We start from the raw sequence: 21,184 nt of genomic DNA on the forward strand, positions 1-21,184 counted from the left end.
CAATATTGCACATTTTTCTCAGGAAACTGCAGAGCAGAATTACTATGTCCGTCCTCTCCATTACAAATTTACGATTGTTGTATGTTTCATACCTGAAGCCTAAAGGAATCAGAACCGAAGACAGCGACGTCTTACCGCCGGAAAACAGCCCTGCTTCATGAAGAGAAACTATAAGTTTTTTCCTAGTTGGTAATTCACCTTCACAGTAATAATTGTAAATATGGTCTCGAATGGCACACTGATTAAAATTGTCAATAGTTATCACTCCCTTCGTACCCTTTCTGCGTTTATCTCGCGTGCTTAGCTTGAAGTCTTTCTCACCATTGTCAAGGCCTATATGTTTTTCCTTAGTCACGCGTTTCACTGTAGCAGTTCCAATACCAAGTGCATCGGCTGTTCGTTGCACTACGTTTGACACAGGGAGAGTAGGTCCTTCATTACTCCCCTCACTTTCAAATTAATCCCTCACACGAACAACAAATTCCCTCACTTGTGAATGCAGGAATTGCCGTCCACCGCTAGCCTTCGCGACCGTTAACTACACTGTCCAGCACCAAACTACGAGATCGTGTTTCTGCCCGACAATAAGGCTATGTATCGACGTCTTGCAGTGTGGTGATCCTTCTGCGACCAGTGACATGCTGTCACGTACCATTTCAGCGGCCTTTTTTAATCGCGAGATGACACTTTTGGACACACCCATTATTGCGGTCACAGTAGTGACACTTTTACCGGCTTTGAGCCGTTCAACTGCTCGTTCTCGGTCGTAAGCGCTCAAATCATGTCTTACAGGCTTGTTACCTTACCACACGGAGTGCTATACTACTCGGTTTCCAAAACAACCTTCGTCGAATGCCTTACTGCATGAACCGTCAAATGCATACAGAGTGCACAAACTTCGCTGCAGTTAACACGTTCCGCCCTCTACATTTCCTTTTACTGTCGTTGGTATGGCGTTCCGTAGCAATTGTATGTTGTCCTGTTATCAACTGGCAGTGGGCCTTGGCGAGTGTCAGTTGTTTCTTTCAGATCTCAAACAGAATATATTTTAATATTAAATCATGAATATAGACATTAACCTAGAAGATTAGCATTACATCTACGAATCTTTCTGTCGTGTCCTCTTTTCGCCAGCTAACAGCCAATGCAATATTAGTTTGTATACGAATCGATGTGAAACACAACGATTCAGTAGTTGCGAAAAGAGACCTTAACAATCATCCTCTGATTGAACTCAACAATGAACCAAACACTACTTTGTCAACTATGCTGCTAGCTTGCCTTCCATGTTTTGAAATTGCCTGCAGGTCTGTGTGTGTGTAAATGACCAACAGTACTGAGTTTCGTAACTGCTGTAGAGGTGAGATTATTGTTGCACGTGTCAGGCGCTGGACCGCGATCCACCGGACGGGAGACCGCACTGGCGCTTCACGGCTTTCGCTCAGGACGAGGCGGGCCAGGGACTGGTGGGGTATGCCGACGTCCACATCGCCGTCACAGACGTCAACGACAACGCGCCCGTCTTCCCGCAAGCGCTCTACTGGGGCTCCGTGACTGAGAACAGCTCATCCGGTAAGATGTAATCAGTGTGCGATTTGCAGGGGGGATGGGGGGGATTTCCCCCCCTCTGCATCAGACCATCCCCTCCTCTGGCTTTAGTTTATGCATCCCAACCTGGGATGTTTATTTCCCACACACTGGAGTAAACTTTACATATAATTTAAATTTGTGGAGCCGAACACTGAAAGTTTTTAATACAGTCTTACTATTAACACTATTAATATGTTTGCTTATTAATTTTGAAAAAGTGTTATGTAGTAGTTAAGCATTTCAAAACATTTAGAACTAAATCATCATTCTCATGTTGTCATTGTTGCTTTCGTCTAAGGTGCGTCATCCGTTTACTTGCGAGGGAAGTAGTGTGGCAGTCATACCGCAGCAGTCGTACCGCAGAGTTGGGTGAGCTGGGGGCTGAAATTCCCACCCCGGGCCCTGAGACAGGGTGGTGACCGGCCCGGTACCTGTGCGAACATTTACCGTTAGGCCACCTTTTGGCAACGGTATGGCGCGGACTGACGCGCCTTGGACGAAAGCACACATTACTAAATAACGCACCATCATCTGCTTCTAGTTCCTAGGATACTATTTCGTGGACCTTCTTTAAATACTCTTCTCTTACACCATCGTTTTCTTTTCCTTTGGTTTTCATTTCCGTTGTTAGCTGCATGTGCAAGTACCAAGTAGGCCGCCGCTGCGATACTTTATTATCCTTTATACTGCAAGACCGACACACGTGTGGCACAAATGCTGTTGCTTTGGTATAAATTAATCTGTCGCATGCAACATACGCCGCAATATGTTGCCTGTTGTAGCATACTACAAGACGACGCACGCTACATTTCCGTAGCATGCCACAATGTTGCAAGACGTCGCCCCAGCGTAAGCGAGGCTTTAGAGCCAGGTCTGTATTGTATGGTGGATGTGATGTGTTGCGTACGAAACTAAAACCTGCAATCAGATCCAAACGTCGTGGAAAACTGTGAAGAGGTGTCATCCTGCAGCAAGATAACGCTCGCCCACATTCTGCCAAACGGACAGCCGACGCAATAAAGGAGTTGAGATTCGAGGTGCTGGAACATCCACCATACAGTACAGACCTGGTTCCAAGTGATCTTCACATGTTTGTACCCTTAACGGAAGCACTACAGGGAAGAAGATTTGAAAGTGATGAAGACGTCACTGCTGCAGTGCAAAATTGGTTACAGATGCAATCGATAAACGTATTTTCTGATGACATAAAAAAAACTCGTAAAACGTCGGGAAAACTGCATTGAAGTCCAGGGAGGTTACGTAGAAAAATAACGCATCTTTCAGTTTTCTATCATCAGAATAAGTACAGCTTTTCACAAATGTGCCTTTACTTTTTGAATTCCCGTCGTATACCTGTATGTAGATGATTTTGTAAATAAGCTTTACCTATAATGTACTTTTAAAGATATAACAAGGGATGGCTTTTCTGATAGTGCATACGCGTGAATAGTGAGTTTCTGCATTAACATCTATTTATAAATAACTGTTTAACCATGGGTAACATATGTAATTATACTAACCCCCTAAGGCATCCCCCCCACTGGTAAAAGCACAAATCGCTCACTGGATGTAATCTACAATGCAACACAGGCGACATTGCCTAAATCGCTATCAGTTTGTTGATGTAATTAGTGGAAACAGAAGCGCAATGCATTCAGCAAGTTAGTTTACTCATTTGTGACTCGCCTTTGACAGTTTTTAATTGTAGTAAATTAAATTCACCACACCGGTTTTGGGAGACTAAAGTCGATTCACACTAGAAAATAAAACGAGACAGGCGAACGTCTATGTCATGAAATTGCGGAAAGAAATTGTTGAAGGCGGGGGAGGGAAAAGTGGCGTCGCTTGTCAACATCGGAAGTTAATCAATCTATTCTTGTCGCTCTCGCACACGTTAAAACACTGTAGTGTATTTTGTGCTTTTGTGTATTCTTCGTCCTTTATTGGCTGCTTTAAAATACCTTAAAAAAAACTATGCAGTGCATGGGTAACAACGTAACCTGATGAAACAATTTTCTCTGAAAACATTTTTTTATAGTGATAAAGTCACCTCTATTGACAGAGAAAAATGCAGTTCCTTAGAAATTATTTGTCATTTAGTTGGGGAACAAAATACAATAGATATGGTAAAAACGTTCAATGTATTGTCTTTCAATTTCAGTTCGAGCGATTTCGAAACTTCTAGAAAATAAATGTCAATTTTTTGGAATGTTTGGATGTCTTTTTCCTATTCTTTCGCATCTCAGCACTGCATAAAATTTACAATACAACCTTTGTCAGTAACATAGGTTGTAAATTCTGTTTTTTTCCTTTAATAGACTCAGTACCACTGCTGATTTCTTAATTCTGACAGGTTCTATTATCCGGACATTTTACATCACAGATGTTGTCTCATAGCCTCACTTTAGACCGTTCTTCACTAGGCTGAGAAAAGTGATGTTGCTTGCAGTATGAACGTACAACAAATTGTTTGTGATGTTCTGTTCTGTTCCGTGGACATCCACTGTGAATCGACGTTTAATCCTCCGTCTTCAGTAATTTATAATCGTCTCAAAATACTTCGATATCCTGGTGCCCAGCCAGTACAATTAGAGACTGGTTACCCATTCTATGCTATGTCGTTGTGATTCTCTACAGTGAATAGCCTGAAAATGGAGGGTTAACCTTGCAAAATCTTTAATAAAGGACACTGTGAAAGAGGCAATGCTTATTTACCATAAAATGGAGTAACTATAGGATAGGGAGATAACACTGCGACAACGCTTAATTATCGGCTTTTGAAACAAGAGCAGACGCTAAGCCAGTAAGTGGGGGCATCTGGTGCCAACGTTTGTAAGCTGTTGTGCTACTGTTGGCTGAGTAGATGATTTTTGCTTTTCGTGCCGATTTTTCGAGGTTGGTTGTTTACTGGAGCCGGCCGGGGTGGCCGAGAGGTTCTAGGCGCTATAGTCTGGAACCACGCGACCGCTACAGTCACAGGTTCGAATCCTGCCTCGGGCATGGATGTGTATGATGTCCTTAGGTTAGTTAGGTTTAAGTAGTTCTAAGTTCTAGGGGACTGATGACCTCAGAAGTTAAGTCCCATAGTGCTCAGAGCCATTTGAACCATTTTTGTTTACCGGAAACTTTCATACATCAAGAGAAAACTGCGCATTTTACATTACTGACAGGTGTTTACTTTGAGAATTACATCTTCTAACACCTCTTTTCTTTCACTGTAATATCTTAATTTTGCATGCATTACTGTACAATGTCAAAACTGTAAAAAGTCAACACAGAGTCCCGCAACAGTGGAACTGTCCCAAAGTCAATCCATTTGCTGTGACAAGTAGGCCTACACCCACTTTTTTTAGTATCACAATTGGCCAGCCATGCCCAGCAATCCAAAACATGTTCTTGTAACACGACCAGGCAAGAATTGTACAGAGGCATGATATATGAAACCTTACAAGCAATGAGAATCAAAACTTCGTCGATTCGTCAAGCAGCACCAAAATTTTGTAATCGCAAAAACACATTACACTGCAAGATCCAAGAGAAACACTTCAGTCGGCCGGTGTGGCCGAGCGGTTCTAGGCGCTTCAGTCTGGAACCAGGTGACCGCTATGGTCGCAGGTTCGAATCCTGCCTCTGGCATGGGTGTGTGTGTGATGTCCTTAGGTTAGTTAGGTTTAAGTAGTTCTAAGTTCTAGGGACTGATGACCTCAAATGATACGTCCCATAGTGCTCTGAGCCATTTGAACCATTTTAGAAACACTTCAATGCTGTTGGTAGAGCTCACGTCTTTACATATGAGGATCTGCAATGTGTGGTGCACATCGTTGCTGTATCGAATTATGGATTTCCTGCCAATGCGGTCAGTCTTCACTGTATTGTCAAGCCCTTCTAGTACTTGGACCACAGTGGGAAGAAGAAGTGAGATTCAAAAATAACCAGCCTGGAAAGGATTGGACAGAAGGAGTCATGCAAAGACACAAATCAGTGTTGACCCACAGAACTTTGGAAAAAATTTCACGCTCTAGAGCAGTAATAGATGAAGATGTTGACTGCAAAGATGGAAGCTAAGTACCCTGAGAAGATACAAAATTCATCTAAGGCATGCATGCCAATAATGTTTGTGTGCAGCAGAGGATATTGCGCCACCTTATGTCAACTGCAAAGCAGAGAAAATATGGAAAACTGGGACTGAAAAAGATCTCTTTGGTGCCCTTTGCAATCAAACCAAGTTACGGTGGTTTGGTGGACACACTTTTGACAACTGGTTCACATCATTAATGCTGTCTATTTTGAAGAGCCAGGAAGAATCAAAGGGTATTATTGGTAACAACCTTTGTTCCCACATTAATTTAAAGGTATTAAAATTGTTCCAGAAAGGCACATAAAATTCCTTGTATTTTCTCCTAATTCTACACATGTCCTGCAGCCACTGGATGTGGCATACTTATACTGAATGAAAGTTGCCTGGAGAAAATGCTAAAGACTGGGAGAAGATGGCCACTGGAAGTCACTGTGCATCTGTAGCCAAGAAACAGTTTCCCACACAGCTGAAGAGAATGTGGATCATTTGTACAATGGTACTGGCAACTTGACTGCTGGATTCCCCAAGGTAGAAATTTATCCTACTGGCACACAAATGGCCCTCCAATGGTTGCTTTCACAGAGCCTGGACATATCCATTTCTTCCCTCATAGGAGATAGTTTCTTACAACAAATTGCGAAGAAACAGGAAGAAACAACCAAATGTAATCACCAAACAGTGACAATGAAGAGACTGAAAGCCCCCTCCCCCCAATCCCTTTCCAGAAGAGAATCTCTTGTCAGAGGAACTCGAAGCTTAAGCACCATTACAACATCAGCCACTGACATTAGATCATACACAAGCTCAAAATAATGTATCAGAGAAGACATCAATCAGTAGTAGTCATGGTGGCAACATTGTTTTGTCATTACAAGACAGTGAAAACAGCATAAATGTAAATGATGACTTCAGTGATTTTAGCAGTGACTACATACCCACAGTGTTGCACATGAATGTAGCCTTCAAAGTCTGGCTGTGGGACTGTATGTTCTGGTGTATTATGAGGGCGAGCTTTATCAAAGACAGATAACTAAGATGGGAGACAATGGTGATATACTAACCACTTCTGTAAGGGAGTTTGGGGTGCTTTGGAAATGGCCTACTAAACTTGATGCAATTTACTGCTCAAAGGATGTAATAGTACAGCTGATCAGGCCGCCCAAACAACTTGGTTTTGAAGCATAAAAAGTGGGTCTGAGCTTCTGATTTACATTGAACTCTTCAGTTTTTGCAGGAATTTGAGTTTGGGGTGTAAACCTCATTATTATCAAAATTAAACTCACTTTTGTATTGTTGCAAGATGTTTATCTATAAATGTTATGCTGATTAGCCACAATAAATAGTTGTAATAAATTTACCATAGCACACACTTAATATTTCTTCAGGTATTCGTGAGTCTTAGTATTTCAAAGAGAAGATGTGCTTTCTCGATGTTACCTCACATGATGGGGTAAAATAGGGACACTGATGGTTAGCAGTTATAAAAATATCAATGCCCATGAAGTAGAATGACGTCCATGTTTGGAAAACGGAAGGTCAACTTTACATGGAAACAAAGTCTTCATGTATTCACTGGGTAAATATAGACAAAAAAACTGCAAAACATTTCCATAGTTACTCCATTTTACAGTACCCAACTTCAGTTAATATTGTTTATTATTTAGTCACAGGGAAACTTAGTGATCAAATTACTGCAATGCAATAGTGACCATTTGCAAATAAATATCACTATTCCACTTGTTAAAGTATGATAAAATTTCAGTTTCAATTACATGAAGCATTAAGCACTGTTTACCTCTGTCTCTGTAGATCTTGTGCAAGGGATAAATCCCATTTAACTTATTGACGTGTTATTGAAGGGAGGTACAACTTACTCCCTGTGCACCAGTTTTTACCATGCAAGAACCTATGCTATGTAGAAATTCCTTCTCTAGTCTCTTCATACCCTTCTAGAAATACTAAACAACAATTGCACACTGTGTAGCCTATGTGCTGGTACATTGGTCAAGATATTGACGAAAGGCAAGCTGTTAGACCTCTGAGGATTTGTGCATTTTCAGCAAACTTAATACTGACAATTATGTGGTCAGGAGGCAAATAGTGCGGCGCTACCTTTTTCTTTCTCCTCCCGTATATGTGCTTGAAGGATGGCTAAGGTCTAGAATAAGGATGGCACCAGCTAGGGCACTATCCCTTTGCAATACATATGACATTGAACACATATCAGTTTCATAAAGCCAATGAGAGGAAACATATTTTCAGTGCTGAAATTGAAACCACTTGAAATTCTTTACAGAATAGATGTGAGTATGTTGTACATTTATATTTTAGGAATTACTGGCAGAGGGCAATTTTTATTCTACAATATAAGGTTTTATTCCCATTTCATTCATAGATGCAATCTGAGAAGAATGGCATCTGATACACCTCTGTGAAAGCTGTTATTAGCCTATTTCCATCCTCACAATCACTGTGGGACTGATTAATAGAAGACCGAAGAATATTCATAGTTTCTACACTGAAATGCAATATTTTGAGTTTTCTAATCAGGTTTTTGTGAAATATTTCTTACAATATAAACAATTCTATTACATAATTTTTACCAATCAAACAAGCCCTTTTTTCCTTTTCACACTTCTTGGCATACACTCAATCAATCAATCAATCTCTTTATACATCCGTTAACAATATACATTGTATGGATGTAGTCAATTACAATACAGTTTCTTATCTTTAATTTGTTTCAAAAACTTGGATAATAAATACAAATATTTTATATCAGTATATATAAATAATATTACTTTTCCATATTCAGATATTCTTCAATGCTATAAAAGCTATGTGTTAGTAAAAATTGTTTAAGATCTACCTTGAATTTATGAAATTCTTCAATTTTCTTTATTGTAGAAGACAATGCACTAAAAAGTATTTTGGGTTGGTCATTTACACTTTTTGGTAGAGTGCTCCTTTGTGAGTGTCTCTGTGAAAATCATCCCTGTTCCTTGTTTCATGGTTATGGACCTGATTATTTAATGTTGAGAATTCCTGGTGAGTTTTCAGAAAGCATACACATTCATAAATGTATAAGCTAGAAAGAGTCATTATTTTAAATTCTTTAAATATTTCCCTACATGACACTATAATAATAATAATAATAATAATAATAATAATAACAGGATCAAAGAATACACACCAGATATTACAGCAAGCATATTATTAAAGATCCCAATACCACAACAGATAAATGCAAACTTTGCAAACAACAAATAGAAACAGTAGATCACATCACAAGTGGATGTACAATACTAGCAAATACAGAATACCCCAGAAGACATGACAATGTAGCAAAAATAATACATCAACAGCTTGCCTTACAATATAAACTTATAAAACAACATGTTCCCACATACAAGTATGCACCACAAAATGTACTGGAGAACAATGAATACAAATTATACTGGAACAGAACCATTATAACAGATAAAACAACACCACATAACAAACCTGACATCATACTCACCAATAAAAAGAAGAAATTAACACAACTAATCGAAATATCCATACCCAATACAACAAATATACAAAAGAAAACAGGAGAAAAAATTGAAAAATACATCCAACTGGCTGAGGAAGTCAGGGACATGTGGCATCACGATAAAGTTGACATTATACCAATTATACTATCAACTACAGGAGTCATACCACACAATATCCACCAGTACATCAATGCAATACAGCTACATCCAAACTTATATATACAACTACAGAAATCTGTAATTATTGACACTTGTTCAATTACCCGAAAGTTCCTAAATGCAATGTAACATATACCGTACAGTTAAAAGGAAGTCACGCTTGATCAAGGTCCGCGTCACCTTCCATTTTTAACCAGACATAACGTCTGAGACAAGAAAGAAATAATAATAATAAAATAACTACAGGAGTCATACCACACAATATCCACCAGTACATCAACACAATACAGCTACATCCAAACATATATATACAACTACAGAAATCCGTAATTATTGATACATGTTCAATTAACCGAAAGTTCCTAAACGCAATGTAACATATACCGTACAGTTAAAAGGAAGTCACGCTTGATCAAGGTCCGCGTCACTTTCATTTCGAACCAGACCTAAGGTCTGAGAAAGGAAAGAAATAATAATAATAATTTTATTGTCATATTAATATTGGGGTCCCTCAGGGAAGTGTGCTGGGTCCGGTGTTGTTCTTGATTTATATAAATGACTTTCCACAATATATCCGACATGGAGAGAAGATATTGTTTGCCGATGACAGCAATATTATAATCACCAGTGAGACATCAGCACAAATGTTGGAAAATTGTAATGAATCACTGAAAGATGTCTACAAATGGTCTACAGAGAATAAAGTGACCTTAAACATTAAGAAAACAAATAGCATACGCTTTAGAATAAACAGAAAAAACAGTCCCCTAAAGTTAAAGCTACATAACACCTCTGTAGACGAAGTGCCCACCACAAAATTCCTAGGGTTGCATATTGACAGCCAGCTTAGGTGGAGTGAACATGTCAAAAAACTCACAAAAAAGATATCTACAATGTGTTACGCACTTAGAGTTCTCTCCTCAGTATGCAGCGATGAATGTCTAAGAACTGTATATTTTAGCTATGTACATTCAGTCATAAGCTATGGGATAATTTTCTGGGGAAATAATGTACTCAACTTACAAACAGTTTTTAAAGTGCAGAAGAGAGCAGTGAGAATTATAACTAAAAGCAGTAAGTGGGCTCACTGCAGAGAACTATTCAAAATACTTGGTATTCTAACTGTTCCCTGTTTATTTATGTTCCACACTATAGTATATATAAAGAAAAATATAGTGAATTATAGTACAAACAGCATTTTACACAGCTATAGCACAAGAACAAGCCACTGCCTTCATCTAGATAGGAGAAACAAGCATAAGACCCAAAATAGTTTCTTGTATCAGGGTGTAAAATTGTATAACAAGCTGCCACAGGAAATCAAAGAAATTAACAGCATGTACTGTTTCAGAAAAACTCTTAAACTGTATTTTCAGGAACACTGTTTTTACACAGTAAGTGAATATCTAAATGTTTGAATGTAATTTAAGTGACATAATGACATTGTATTGTATATTCTGTAAATGTATAACAAGCTGCACAGGACATCAAAGAAATTAACAACATGTACTGTTACAGAAAACCCTTAAACTATATTTTCAGGAACACTGTTTCTAAACAATAAGTGAATATTTAATTGTTTGAATGTAATTTAAGTGATAAATGTCATTGTATTCGTATACTCTGTAAATACATATAAAAGTGTCAATGTATCTGCAAAAATCACTGTATCCAAACTGACAACATCCATACATTGCAAAATGTCTACGGATGGCTAATCAAATAAATAAATAAATAAATAAAAAAGCCATTACAGCAATAGACAAAGTCATACATATAATACAATACACTACAGTACATGCTATAGGACAGAATTGTTAAGAACTTTACAGTTTAATATCACAGGTCATGAAATCCTTTACATTGTAGAATGGGTTTACAACTAACCAGTCATAAAGTGTTTGTTTGTATTGTTGCTCTGGTAAATTTTGTATACCTTGTGGAAGTTTGTTAAATAATTTGTGGCCCATAAGTTCATAACTGGTAACTGATTTTGACAGTCTGTGGTAGGGCTGTTTGTCCTAGTGCTGTAACAATGTGTATTTGCCCTGCGTTTTACTTAAGGTAAGTTCTTTTTCGTGTAGATTAAAACATAATAAATATATAGGTTTATTACTGTCATGATTTTTTGTTGAGTAAACAAAGGTTTACAGTGAGCCTTGTATGGTGAGCCTGTAATTATCCCAATAGCTTTCTTTTGCAGCAATAGTATATCATGCACACAAGTGGAGTTTCCCCATAAAATAATGCCATAGGATATGATGCTTTGGAAAAATGAGTAGTAAGATACTCTAACATAATTTTTAGGTACACAGTGCATTAATCGCCTTAACAAATAGATTACCTTAGACAATTTACCGCTAATATACTTAATATGTGGATTCCAAGAAAGTTTATCATCCAAATATACCCCCAAAAATTTAACACAACTAGGATCATCTGATGGAAACTTGTCTTTTAAACTAAATACCATCTGCTGGGTTTTGCTTTCATTAAGCAAGAACCCATTTGCTTTAAACCAGAGTGAAGCTTGCTCAATTGTCTCTGTAACACATGTTTTAAGGCTATTAAGATCATTACTGCTGTTCAGAAACGTTGTATCATCAGCATAGAGTACTGTTCTGGATTTGATAAATGATGGCAGGTCATTTATCATTATTAGGAAAAGGAAAGGGCCCAGCATGGATCCCTGCAGAACACCTACCTCAACTTGTTTATACTGGATATTTCTTTCCCAACACAGACGGCTTGCTTACGGTTTTGTAAATATGATCTTAATAGCTTAAGGCTGTTACCTTTAACACCACAAAAATCCATTTATTCGAGTAGTAGTGTATGTTCTACACAGTCAAAGGCTTTGCTTAGGTCACAAAAAGTCACTTGGGCAAAGCATTTATCTTCAAATACTTGATGGATGTATTTAACAACATTGTCTATGGCATCAATGGTTGACAGGTTTTTCCTAAAGCCATACTGTGATCCACTTATTAATCCTATGTTATCAAAGTAAACAGATAATTGTTGGTAAATTATGCATTCTAGAACTTTTGAGAAAACTGGGGCTATGGATATTGGCCTGTAACTTGAGACAGAATTTTTATCTCCTTTTTTATGTACTGGAACTACCCTAGACAGTTTAAGCTCATCAGGGAAAAAACCCTCCAGCATACACTTGTTTATACAATATGTTAGGGGGTACACTATACAGTCTATTACTTTCTTAAGCATGTTACAAGACAGGCCATATATGTCTACACTGTCTGATGATTTTAACTGCTTCACTATTCTTAACACAAAACCATGTGAGACCTCAGAAAAATTGAAGGTACTTGTGTTTGCTGATGACCTAGCAATATTTTTTGACAGTAACTGTGATGAGCTGATTTCAGGTTTAATTATAGCACTTCCTACTTCCTCAACTGATTTAATAAAAAAGTCATTAAATTCCTGGGGAGAGATACTAATTTTGTCACTTCTTTTATCTTTGGCGACACTATTTATTAGAGTCCACGCTGCTTTGCACTTATTGGTGGATTTCTCAATACTTCAGAGATTGTGTGCTTGTTTGGCTTCCACAATTGCTTTTTTGTACTCATTCCTAGATCTAACATAGGCTAGTTTAGCATGGTTGGTTTTCAGATTTTTATAAATATTGTACAACAACATAACTTGATTTTTCATAGTAGACACCTGTTTTGTATACCATGTATTTTGTGTATTTGGAACTTTTGCTTTTAGGACTCTGTCAGTTACTTTGCATTTCTTTATTGGTATGCAGTCATTAAAGTGTCCCAAAAATGCTTTGAGAAACCTATCAAATAGTACCTTTGCTGGCAGATAATTGCTTAGAGTATAATGTGTCTCATCATAACACAGGCCAAACCAATCTCTGTTAGAAAGGGACGTACGAAACCTGTCAGTTTTCTCATCTGTGACTGGTCTAGTGACCACAATTTCTGGGACAAGCTTATTTACATAACTCTTATCAGGAGGGAACCTACTTGTATAGTTTAAAGATACTGAATCATGATCAGAATATGGAAATACTGTCAAAAAACATGATTCTTCTGTTGCTTTAAAATTTACAAAAATATTGTCAAGGCATGCATGTTCTCTTGTAGGTTTGTTATTGACTGAATGTAAGTTGCACTGTCTTAGTAGGTTTTGGAGTTCAGTGACAGTACGTTTTTGTGTTGTGACATCGAATTCAGCATTCACATCTCCACCTATCACAATATCATAATGTATCCATCTGGCATCTGTAAGTACATGTAACAGCAGGTCCAGTTTTTCTAAAAATACATTGGTTATACCCTTAGGTGACCTGTACAGGGAAATTACAACAAACTTAAAACTGTCTATTACTATACCAGCAGCTTCAAAGTTCTGTTCATCACACAGAAAATCTAGATCTAATCTATTGAATGTACTGCTAAGTGACTTGTTAACATATATTGCCACACCACCTCTTAAATGCAATTGTCTGCAGTAGCTACTGGCTAGAATATAATTATCAAATTTAATAAATGTAAGTTCACTCTCACTAGCCCAGTGTTCACTTAAACAAAAGATATCAAACTTATTTTCTAATCCAAAGTCATTGACAATAAATTCTTTATCCCTTACTCCTTCAATGTTAAGATAACAGATTATAAAATCAAACCTGTCTTTCTTTACAGATGCACTATTTTGCTGAGAGGCTATTAAATCTCTGGCACTATTTATCTTATGGGCTTCTTCCCCTTGCTGCCTTCTACTAAAAAATCATTTAGACGTAATGGAGGTACAGTTTTTCGTTTGCCCGCTACACTTGATACTGCGCTTCTACTCTTGGAGGTCTCTTCGCGTCTTCTTGTTCATGGCATGATCTAAGTGGCTGGGTTCCCACTGTAGGTAGTTCAAATGTTGCTGCAGAATGGACAGCTGGATCACCTGTTGGTACACTTGTTGCTGAATATGCTGCCACTTTTGCTGTTTCTGTTATCTTAGTTCCTGAATGAGGTGTTCTACCTGTTGTAACTGTAGTTACAGCTTCCTCTCTCCCAGCACATTCTTTTGTAATCAGTGATACCTGATGTTGTGTTACTGCTGCAACTGGAGTACATGGTAGGGAAGATACTTCGCAGGCGTCCTTTACCAGTGGTAGTGGAATAGGATCACTTTTCTTACATCTAGGAGAAACAATATCCACTACAATTTTGATCTTTTGACTGAGCAGCGATTTGCCCCATTTATTTAAATGCATACCATGTGTTGTGAAGTGCTGCCTTTCAAGATCGTTAATACCGAGGAAAAAAGCATTTGAAGTGGTCTTGCAGATCTTTTTATACACCCTGTTTGCTTTTTGGATTTCTCTGTTCACACAAGAAGATTCAGTAAGGTCATGTCTGTGTGGAATGCCTACAACAATAACTTTCTGATCCTCTGTTCTATGTAGCGCATCTCTTAGCGCTCTGTTTGCTACTATTAGTTCATTCTTATATACATCGTTTGCACCGCCCAATATTACAATGCATTCACTTTGTGTCACGTGATTATTGTTTTTATAGTTTTTCAAAACTTCTTTTAGGCCTGCTCCAGGTTTCACAACACTTGTCACATTGAGATCCTGCTGGAAACGAAGAATTCCTGCAATTCCTCTTCCGTGGCTGTCAGCAAGCAAAACTGTAGGCCTACTAAAGTTTTTAGGAGTCACTTTGTTTGCAACATCGAGACAGTTACGTTTTACTGACTTATTGCGCTTTGTAAATTTCCTGTCCGCCGATTCCGATTCATAGTCTTGGTGTGAGTTGCTTGTTTCAACATTTTTAAGTTCACAATCCGTAATAAGAAGTTGAAATCGATTTCTTAACGGAACTTTTAACGCACTGGAAACAAATTTAGGTTTTGCATATTTCTTTGGTTCACTGTACTCTTGAAGTTAACCGAGTTCTTTATGTGATGGGTCAGATAGACTTTTAATAATGTTTTCCAACAACAGAGCATGTTCTCTTGTGGCTTTCAGTTCTTTCTGCAGTGATTCGAGTACTATGATTTCACGATTTGCGCGGCACATTTCACTCGCTGCCAGACGTCCGTTACACTTTGTTCCACACGTACACGAGATGTTTTCTTGATTTATTTTCGCGAAGCACTGCGAATGATACCAAATATGCAACACTGAACAAATTCTAATGCCACTTGATACGATTTTGTCTCATAACTTGCACCTTATTGACGCTAAATACTCGCAATTTCTGGACCGATTTACTACCACATCTATATGCGTCGCCATCTTAACGTATAAAAAAAATAAATAAATAAATAAAAAATCTTTTTTGAAGTTTGAAAGCTTGTTTTGCCGTACCTGTATTTCCTCAAAAGATCACACCATATCTAAGAAAACTGTTCATTATAGGCACACAGCAATGATTCAGTGTTACAACATTGCTGAAGCATTCTTAGCACATAGCAGCATTTACTTAATTTTTTACTCAAAACTTCTAGATGCTTTTCCCATCTCAAGTGCTCGTCCACCCATATACCGAGGAATTCTGTGTATGGAGCTTGTGCAATAACATAGTTCCCTAACTCAGCTTTTACTCTTCTTCTAGCTTTACTTTTAATATTACTGAAACTCATCAATACCGTTTTATCCTTATTTATGATCAAAGCATTATCACTAAACTATTTTCCTGTCTCATTTATTGTCCTTGAGACACTCTACTGTAGATCATCCTCAGTGTATCCTTTTATAAAAATGCTAGTGTCGGCAGCGAACATCACCATTTCTGCAACTATCAGATGGTTTGGCAAATCTTTTGTGTACACCAAGAACAACAAAGGGCCTAACACTGAACCCTGTGGCACTTCATAGCTAGTTTGTTTGAAATCTGAAAGATACTCTTTGCCTTCATGACATATTTGTACTTTCTGTTGTCTGTCAGAGAGATAATACTTGAACCATTTGAAGGCAAGTCCCCGAACCCCATAACATTCTAGTTTCGTAAGCAATAAGTCATGGCCGATTAAATCAAATGCTTTAGATAAATCTAAGAATATTCCACAACTTAATTCGTTCTTGTCCAAGGTATTTAGAACCATTTTCATTAATTGGAAGACTGCCGTTTCTGTGGATCTGTTCTTTCTAAACCCATTTTGAGCATTAGTCAGTATTTTATTTTTATTCAGGAAGTTAGCTAGCCTTTCATACATTACTCTTTCAATAACTTTAGAGAAACTTGACAATAATGACACTGGCCTATAATTATTTATGTCAGCTGTACTATCCTTTTTGTGAAGTGGCTTTATTATGGAGAGTTTTAGTTCTGATGGGAACACCCCTGTCCTGAAAGAAGTATTAACAATATCAGTTGGGTGAGGATCTATACTGGTAGAATTATGTTTGATTACCTTGTCTGGAATTCCGTCAATACCGCAAGACTTTTTTTTTTTAGTTAATTAATAGTTTTTGTAACTTCACATTCTGTTACTGGGTACAGAAACATTGTCTTTTCACAAGTTGGCACTTTTATGTTTTTGTTGTTTGAATTGCACAGACTTTTAATTAGGTTCGGTGCTATGTTCACATAATGTTCATTGAATATATCAGCTACCTGTTGACCATCTTCTGTCACTTTACCCTCACTTTTAATTTTGAAATTATGTGTCTTGGTTGTACATTTTCCTATGCTATTGTTTATAACCTTCCAAATCGATTTTGATTTATTGCTTCCCTTTATTATTAGTGCAATTTGATATGAATCCCACACAATTAATCAATACTGAGATATGAGATGTGCAAGTGTTCTGCATGCTGTTTCTTGTGTAAACTATATGCAGTTTCCCAGTATTCCACCAATGAATGGAAGCCTACCATTTGCTTTATCTAACATTAAGCAAATGTTATCATTCCAGTTCATGTCTGTACACATTGTTGCTCCAAAGTTATTGTATGACACTACAATCTAGTTGTGGTTTATTAATCCTGCAGTCAAAAATAAGTTATATATTTATGTTTGTTTTTTTTTCAGTTCTACTGTTTTACATTTTTGCCAGTCTTTCCACCGCATTGCTATACTGTCAAGATCTAACTGGAATTTACTGCAGTATTTGCCCAGTCAAATATCCTCAGAGATATGACTTTATCTGTGAAAAGTCTGAGATAGCAACTACTGCCATCCACTACCTCATTTGTGTGTAACATGTTCAGTACCTTCCCCCCCCCCCCCCCTCCAACACTCCAACATTTTATCTCAATTTAAATTTTCAAAACATTCATAAAAGGGAAAACATTCATAAAAGTGCTTGTAACAACAACCTCTTTTCTTATCAAACTTTTACATATTACACATAATATTTAACCAAAAACAATCATTTATTTCGTCGCTTAAGTAGCGTCCAAGTTCACTGAAATATAACTCTGGCACTACGAATGGTGTCCTTTCCTACACCTTACACGGTGATGTGGGGGTCATCTCTAAATTTAACATTGTTCTTACAACAAATTGGGGGTTTCCAACTACTTTCACAGACAAAGTAAATGGGTACCGATCACAAACACTTACACCTGGATCACATAAGGGCTCATCACTGAGGTACAGCATCCGGCTTTGTCTCAACATCAGGTTCTCTCTCAGTACCATATCCAGTTCTGTCCCCTTTTTCGTACCTCATTACCGCGTCTGATCACCAGCCCGTTTCTCTGCATACGTAGATACAGTCCAGACGATGTTAAAAGCAGTGTTGAAGAAAGACGCCATCAATGCTTACATTTGCAAAGTCCGCATAAACTCTTGTAGCAAGCTATACTGTAAAGCCAGTACTGGTCTAGTGCGACAGTCATCCAGCTGTAGAACAGGTGAAACTACCAAAATTAATATTCCGGCGCGCGGATAATGTGTCAGTACTAGTTCTGTTAGACTTCCTAGGTACACAAGGCAGTGTAGGAAATTTTCCATACAGGATGACATGTTATATCCCAGCTGACAAGAAATTTTCAATCTAGTCACAACTTGTGTTACATCATAGGAATATATTATCTTTGGTGGCTATTGATGAATCAGAAGTTTAGAAACCATTTGCTTATCTATATCCATGGCAAAATGTATATCATGTAAGAAGAGGGCAAGTTAAGTTTTGTGTGATCATGCTGATTTATGTCAAGAAGGCTATTTTATTCCTGACAATTTGTTAAAAGTGTGTCATATTATTCTACTACAGATAGATGAGAGTCATATAGGGCTGTAGTTCTGGGGACCATTGAGACTAGAAGGGGAAGAAACTTTAACATATACTACCATGTAAAGCACACTTGCAGTGCGCTTGACAGTGGCTTGTACAGTAAGTGATTGCTTCAATGTACTTCCTTTTTTGTAGAAGAGTGTGATCCATCCCTATTTTCATTGCTTTGTAACTACTGTATAGTAGACACTGATTCCAAGTAAGTTTCTTCATGTTGTCTGCATACCAAGGGGACTCCCTGGCATCTTTAATTATTCTGTTAAAGCTGGAATGGCCATTTGTTTGGACTGTAGCTGCTGTTCTCCTTTATGTTCAATGTGTTAATTAAATTAATCTAGCACATGTATGGAAAATGATATAATATGATCCTTATCCATTTTACTAGACATGTTGACTTTTCTGCTTATTTTCCTTGTCTTTTGTACCTTCGTGTCTATTGATGTTGCAACCGTGTAGTGATCACTGATATCTGTGTCTGGGTGAAGAGGTCTTGTCTGTATGTTGTCAACAAGGCTAGTGAAAGCTTTCATAAATGTTTTGCAATGATGTTAGTGTCAACTACCATTTGTGAAGTTGAAGTGCTAATTACTACTTATGAAGCTGTTATTTCAATTGAGTCATTAGAAATTGATAAATCATTGTATAATAGGAACCAACAGGCAGGGCAGTTTTTAATACACTGACTCCATATTGGGGAGGATGGAGTTTGTTATTCCCAACCACCCTGATTTAGGTTTTTCTGTGGTTTTCTTAAATCCCTGTAGGCAGCTATCAGCATGGTTCCTTAAGCAGGGCCACAGCCAACCATCTGTTCTATCCTCACAAAACTTGTATATTGTGTTTGTATGTTTATTTGAGCTATTTGTTTTCATTATGCTATGATGCCAAGTACTAGGCCATTGTGAGAAGATCTATGGATGAATGAATAAATAAATAAATTGCTATTGCTACAGCTTTGGTATTTCTTCAGTACCTTTTGGAATGAAGTTTATGGTAACAGAATAAACTGGAGTGTAGCCCAAGCTGTAGCTTCACTAGAAGATGATACCTTGGTTGATGTAATGTCAGGAGAAGCTCACCAACAGTTTCCTGAACAGTTTAAGTTGTAACTCAGAAGACAGTCGATGATCTCAAGTAACGATGATCTCAAGTAACATATATCTCGTATAACTTCACATTGTAATTCCAATTGTATATCATGTACTAGAAAATTGTACACTCCTGGAAATTGAAATAAGAACACCGTGAATTCATTGTCCCAGGAAGGGGAAACTTTATTGACACATTCCTGGGGTCAGATACATCACATGATCACACTGACAGAACCACAGGCACATAGACACAGGCAACAGAGCATGCACAATGTCGGCACTAGTACAGTGTATATCCACCTTTTGCAGCAATGCAGGCTGCTATTCTCCCATGGAGGCGATCGTAGAGATGCTGGATGTAGTCCTGTGGAACAGCTTGCCATGCCATTTCCACCTGGCGCCTCAGTTGGACCAGCGTTCGTGCTGGACGTGCAGACCGCGTGAGACGACGCTTCATCCAGTCCCAAACATGCTCAATGGGGGACAGATCCGGAGATCTTGCTGGCCAGGGTAGTTGACTTACACCTTCTAGAGCACGTTGAGTGGCACGGGATACATGCGGACGTGCATTGTCCTGTTGGAACAGCAAGTTCCCTTGCCGGTCTAGGAATGGTAGAACGATGGGTTCGATGACAGTTTGGATGTACCGTGCACTATTCAGTGTCCCCTCGACGATCACCAGTGGTGTACGGCCAGTGTAGGAGATCGCTCCCCACACCATGATGCCGGGTGTTGGCCCTGTGTGCCTCGGTCGTATGCAGTCCTGATTGTGGCGCTCACCTGCACGGCGCCAAACACGCATACGACCATCATTGGCACCAAGGCAGAAGCGACTCTCATCACTGAAGACGACACGTCTCCATTCGTCCCTCCATTCACGCCTGTCGCGACACCACTGGAGGCGGGCTGCACGATGTTGGGGCGTGAGCGGAAGACGGCCTAACGGTGTGCGGGACCGTAGCCCAGCTTCATGGAGACGGTTGCGAATGGTCCTCGCCGATACCCCAGGAGCAACAGTGTCCCTAATTTGCTGGGAAGTGGCGGTGCAGTCCCCTACGGCACTGCGTAGGATCCTACGGTCTTGGCGTGCATCCGTGCATCGCTGCGGTCCGGTCCCAGGTCGACGGGCACGTGCACCTTCCGCCGACCACTGGCGACAACATCGATGTACTGTGGAGACCTCACGCCCCACGTGTTGAGCAATTCGGCGGTACGTCCACCCGGCCTCCCGCATGCCCACTATACGCCCTCGCTCAAAGTCCGTCAACTGCACATACGGTTCACGTCCACGCTGTCGCGGCATGCTACCAGTGTTAAAGACTGCAATGGAGCTCCGTATGCCATGGCAAACTGGCTGACACTGACGGCAGCGGTGCACAAATGCTGCGCAGCTAGCGCCATTCAACGGCCAACACCGCGGTTCCTGGTGTGTCCGCTGTGCCGTGTGTGTGATCATTGCTTGTACAGCCCTCTCGCAGTGTCCGGAGCAAGTATGGTGGGTCTGACAC

The 21,184-nt window shown here is 39.0% G+C and overlaps 1 protein-coding gene across 1 annotated transcript in view; it reads left to right on the forward strand.

Moving 5' to 3' along the window:
* Positions 1–21,184, forward strand: part of LOC126195460 (neural-cadherin-like) — a 368,993-nt gene that overhangs the window by 145,593 nt on the left and 202,216 nt on the right. Inside the window, exon 5 of the mRNA XM_049934087.1 lies at positions 1,386–1,572. Within this exon, the coding sequence (XP_049790044.1) occupies positions 1,386–1,572 (187 nt within the window). The remainder of the gene's footprint in view (positions 1–1,385; positions 1,573–21,184) is intronic.

This window comes from Schistocerca nitens, chromosome 7 (assembly GCF_023898315.1).
Source record: "Schistocerca nitens isolate TAMUIC-IGC-003100 chromosome 7, iqSchNite1.1, whole genome shotgun sequence".
In the NCBI taxonomy this organism is placed as follows: domain Eukaryota; kingdom Metazoa; phylum Arthropoda; class Insecta; order Orthoptera; family Acrididae; genus Schistocerca; species Schistocerca nitens.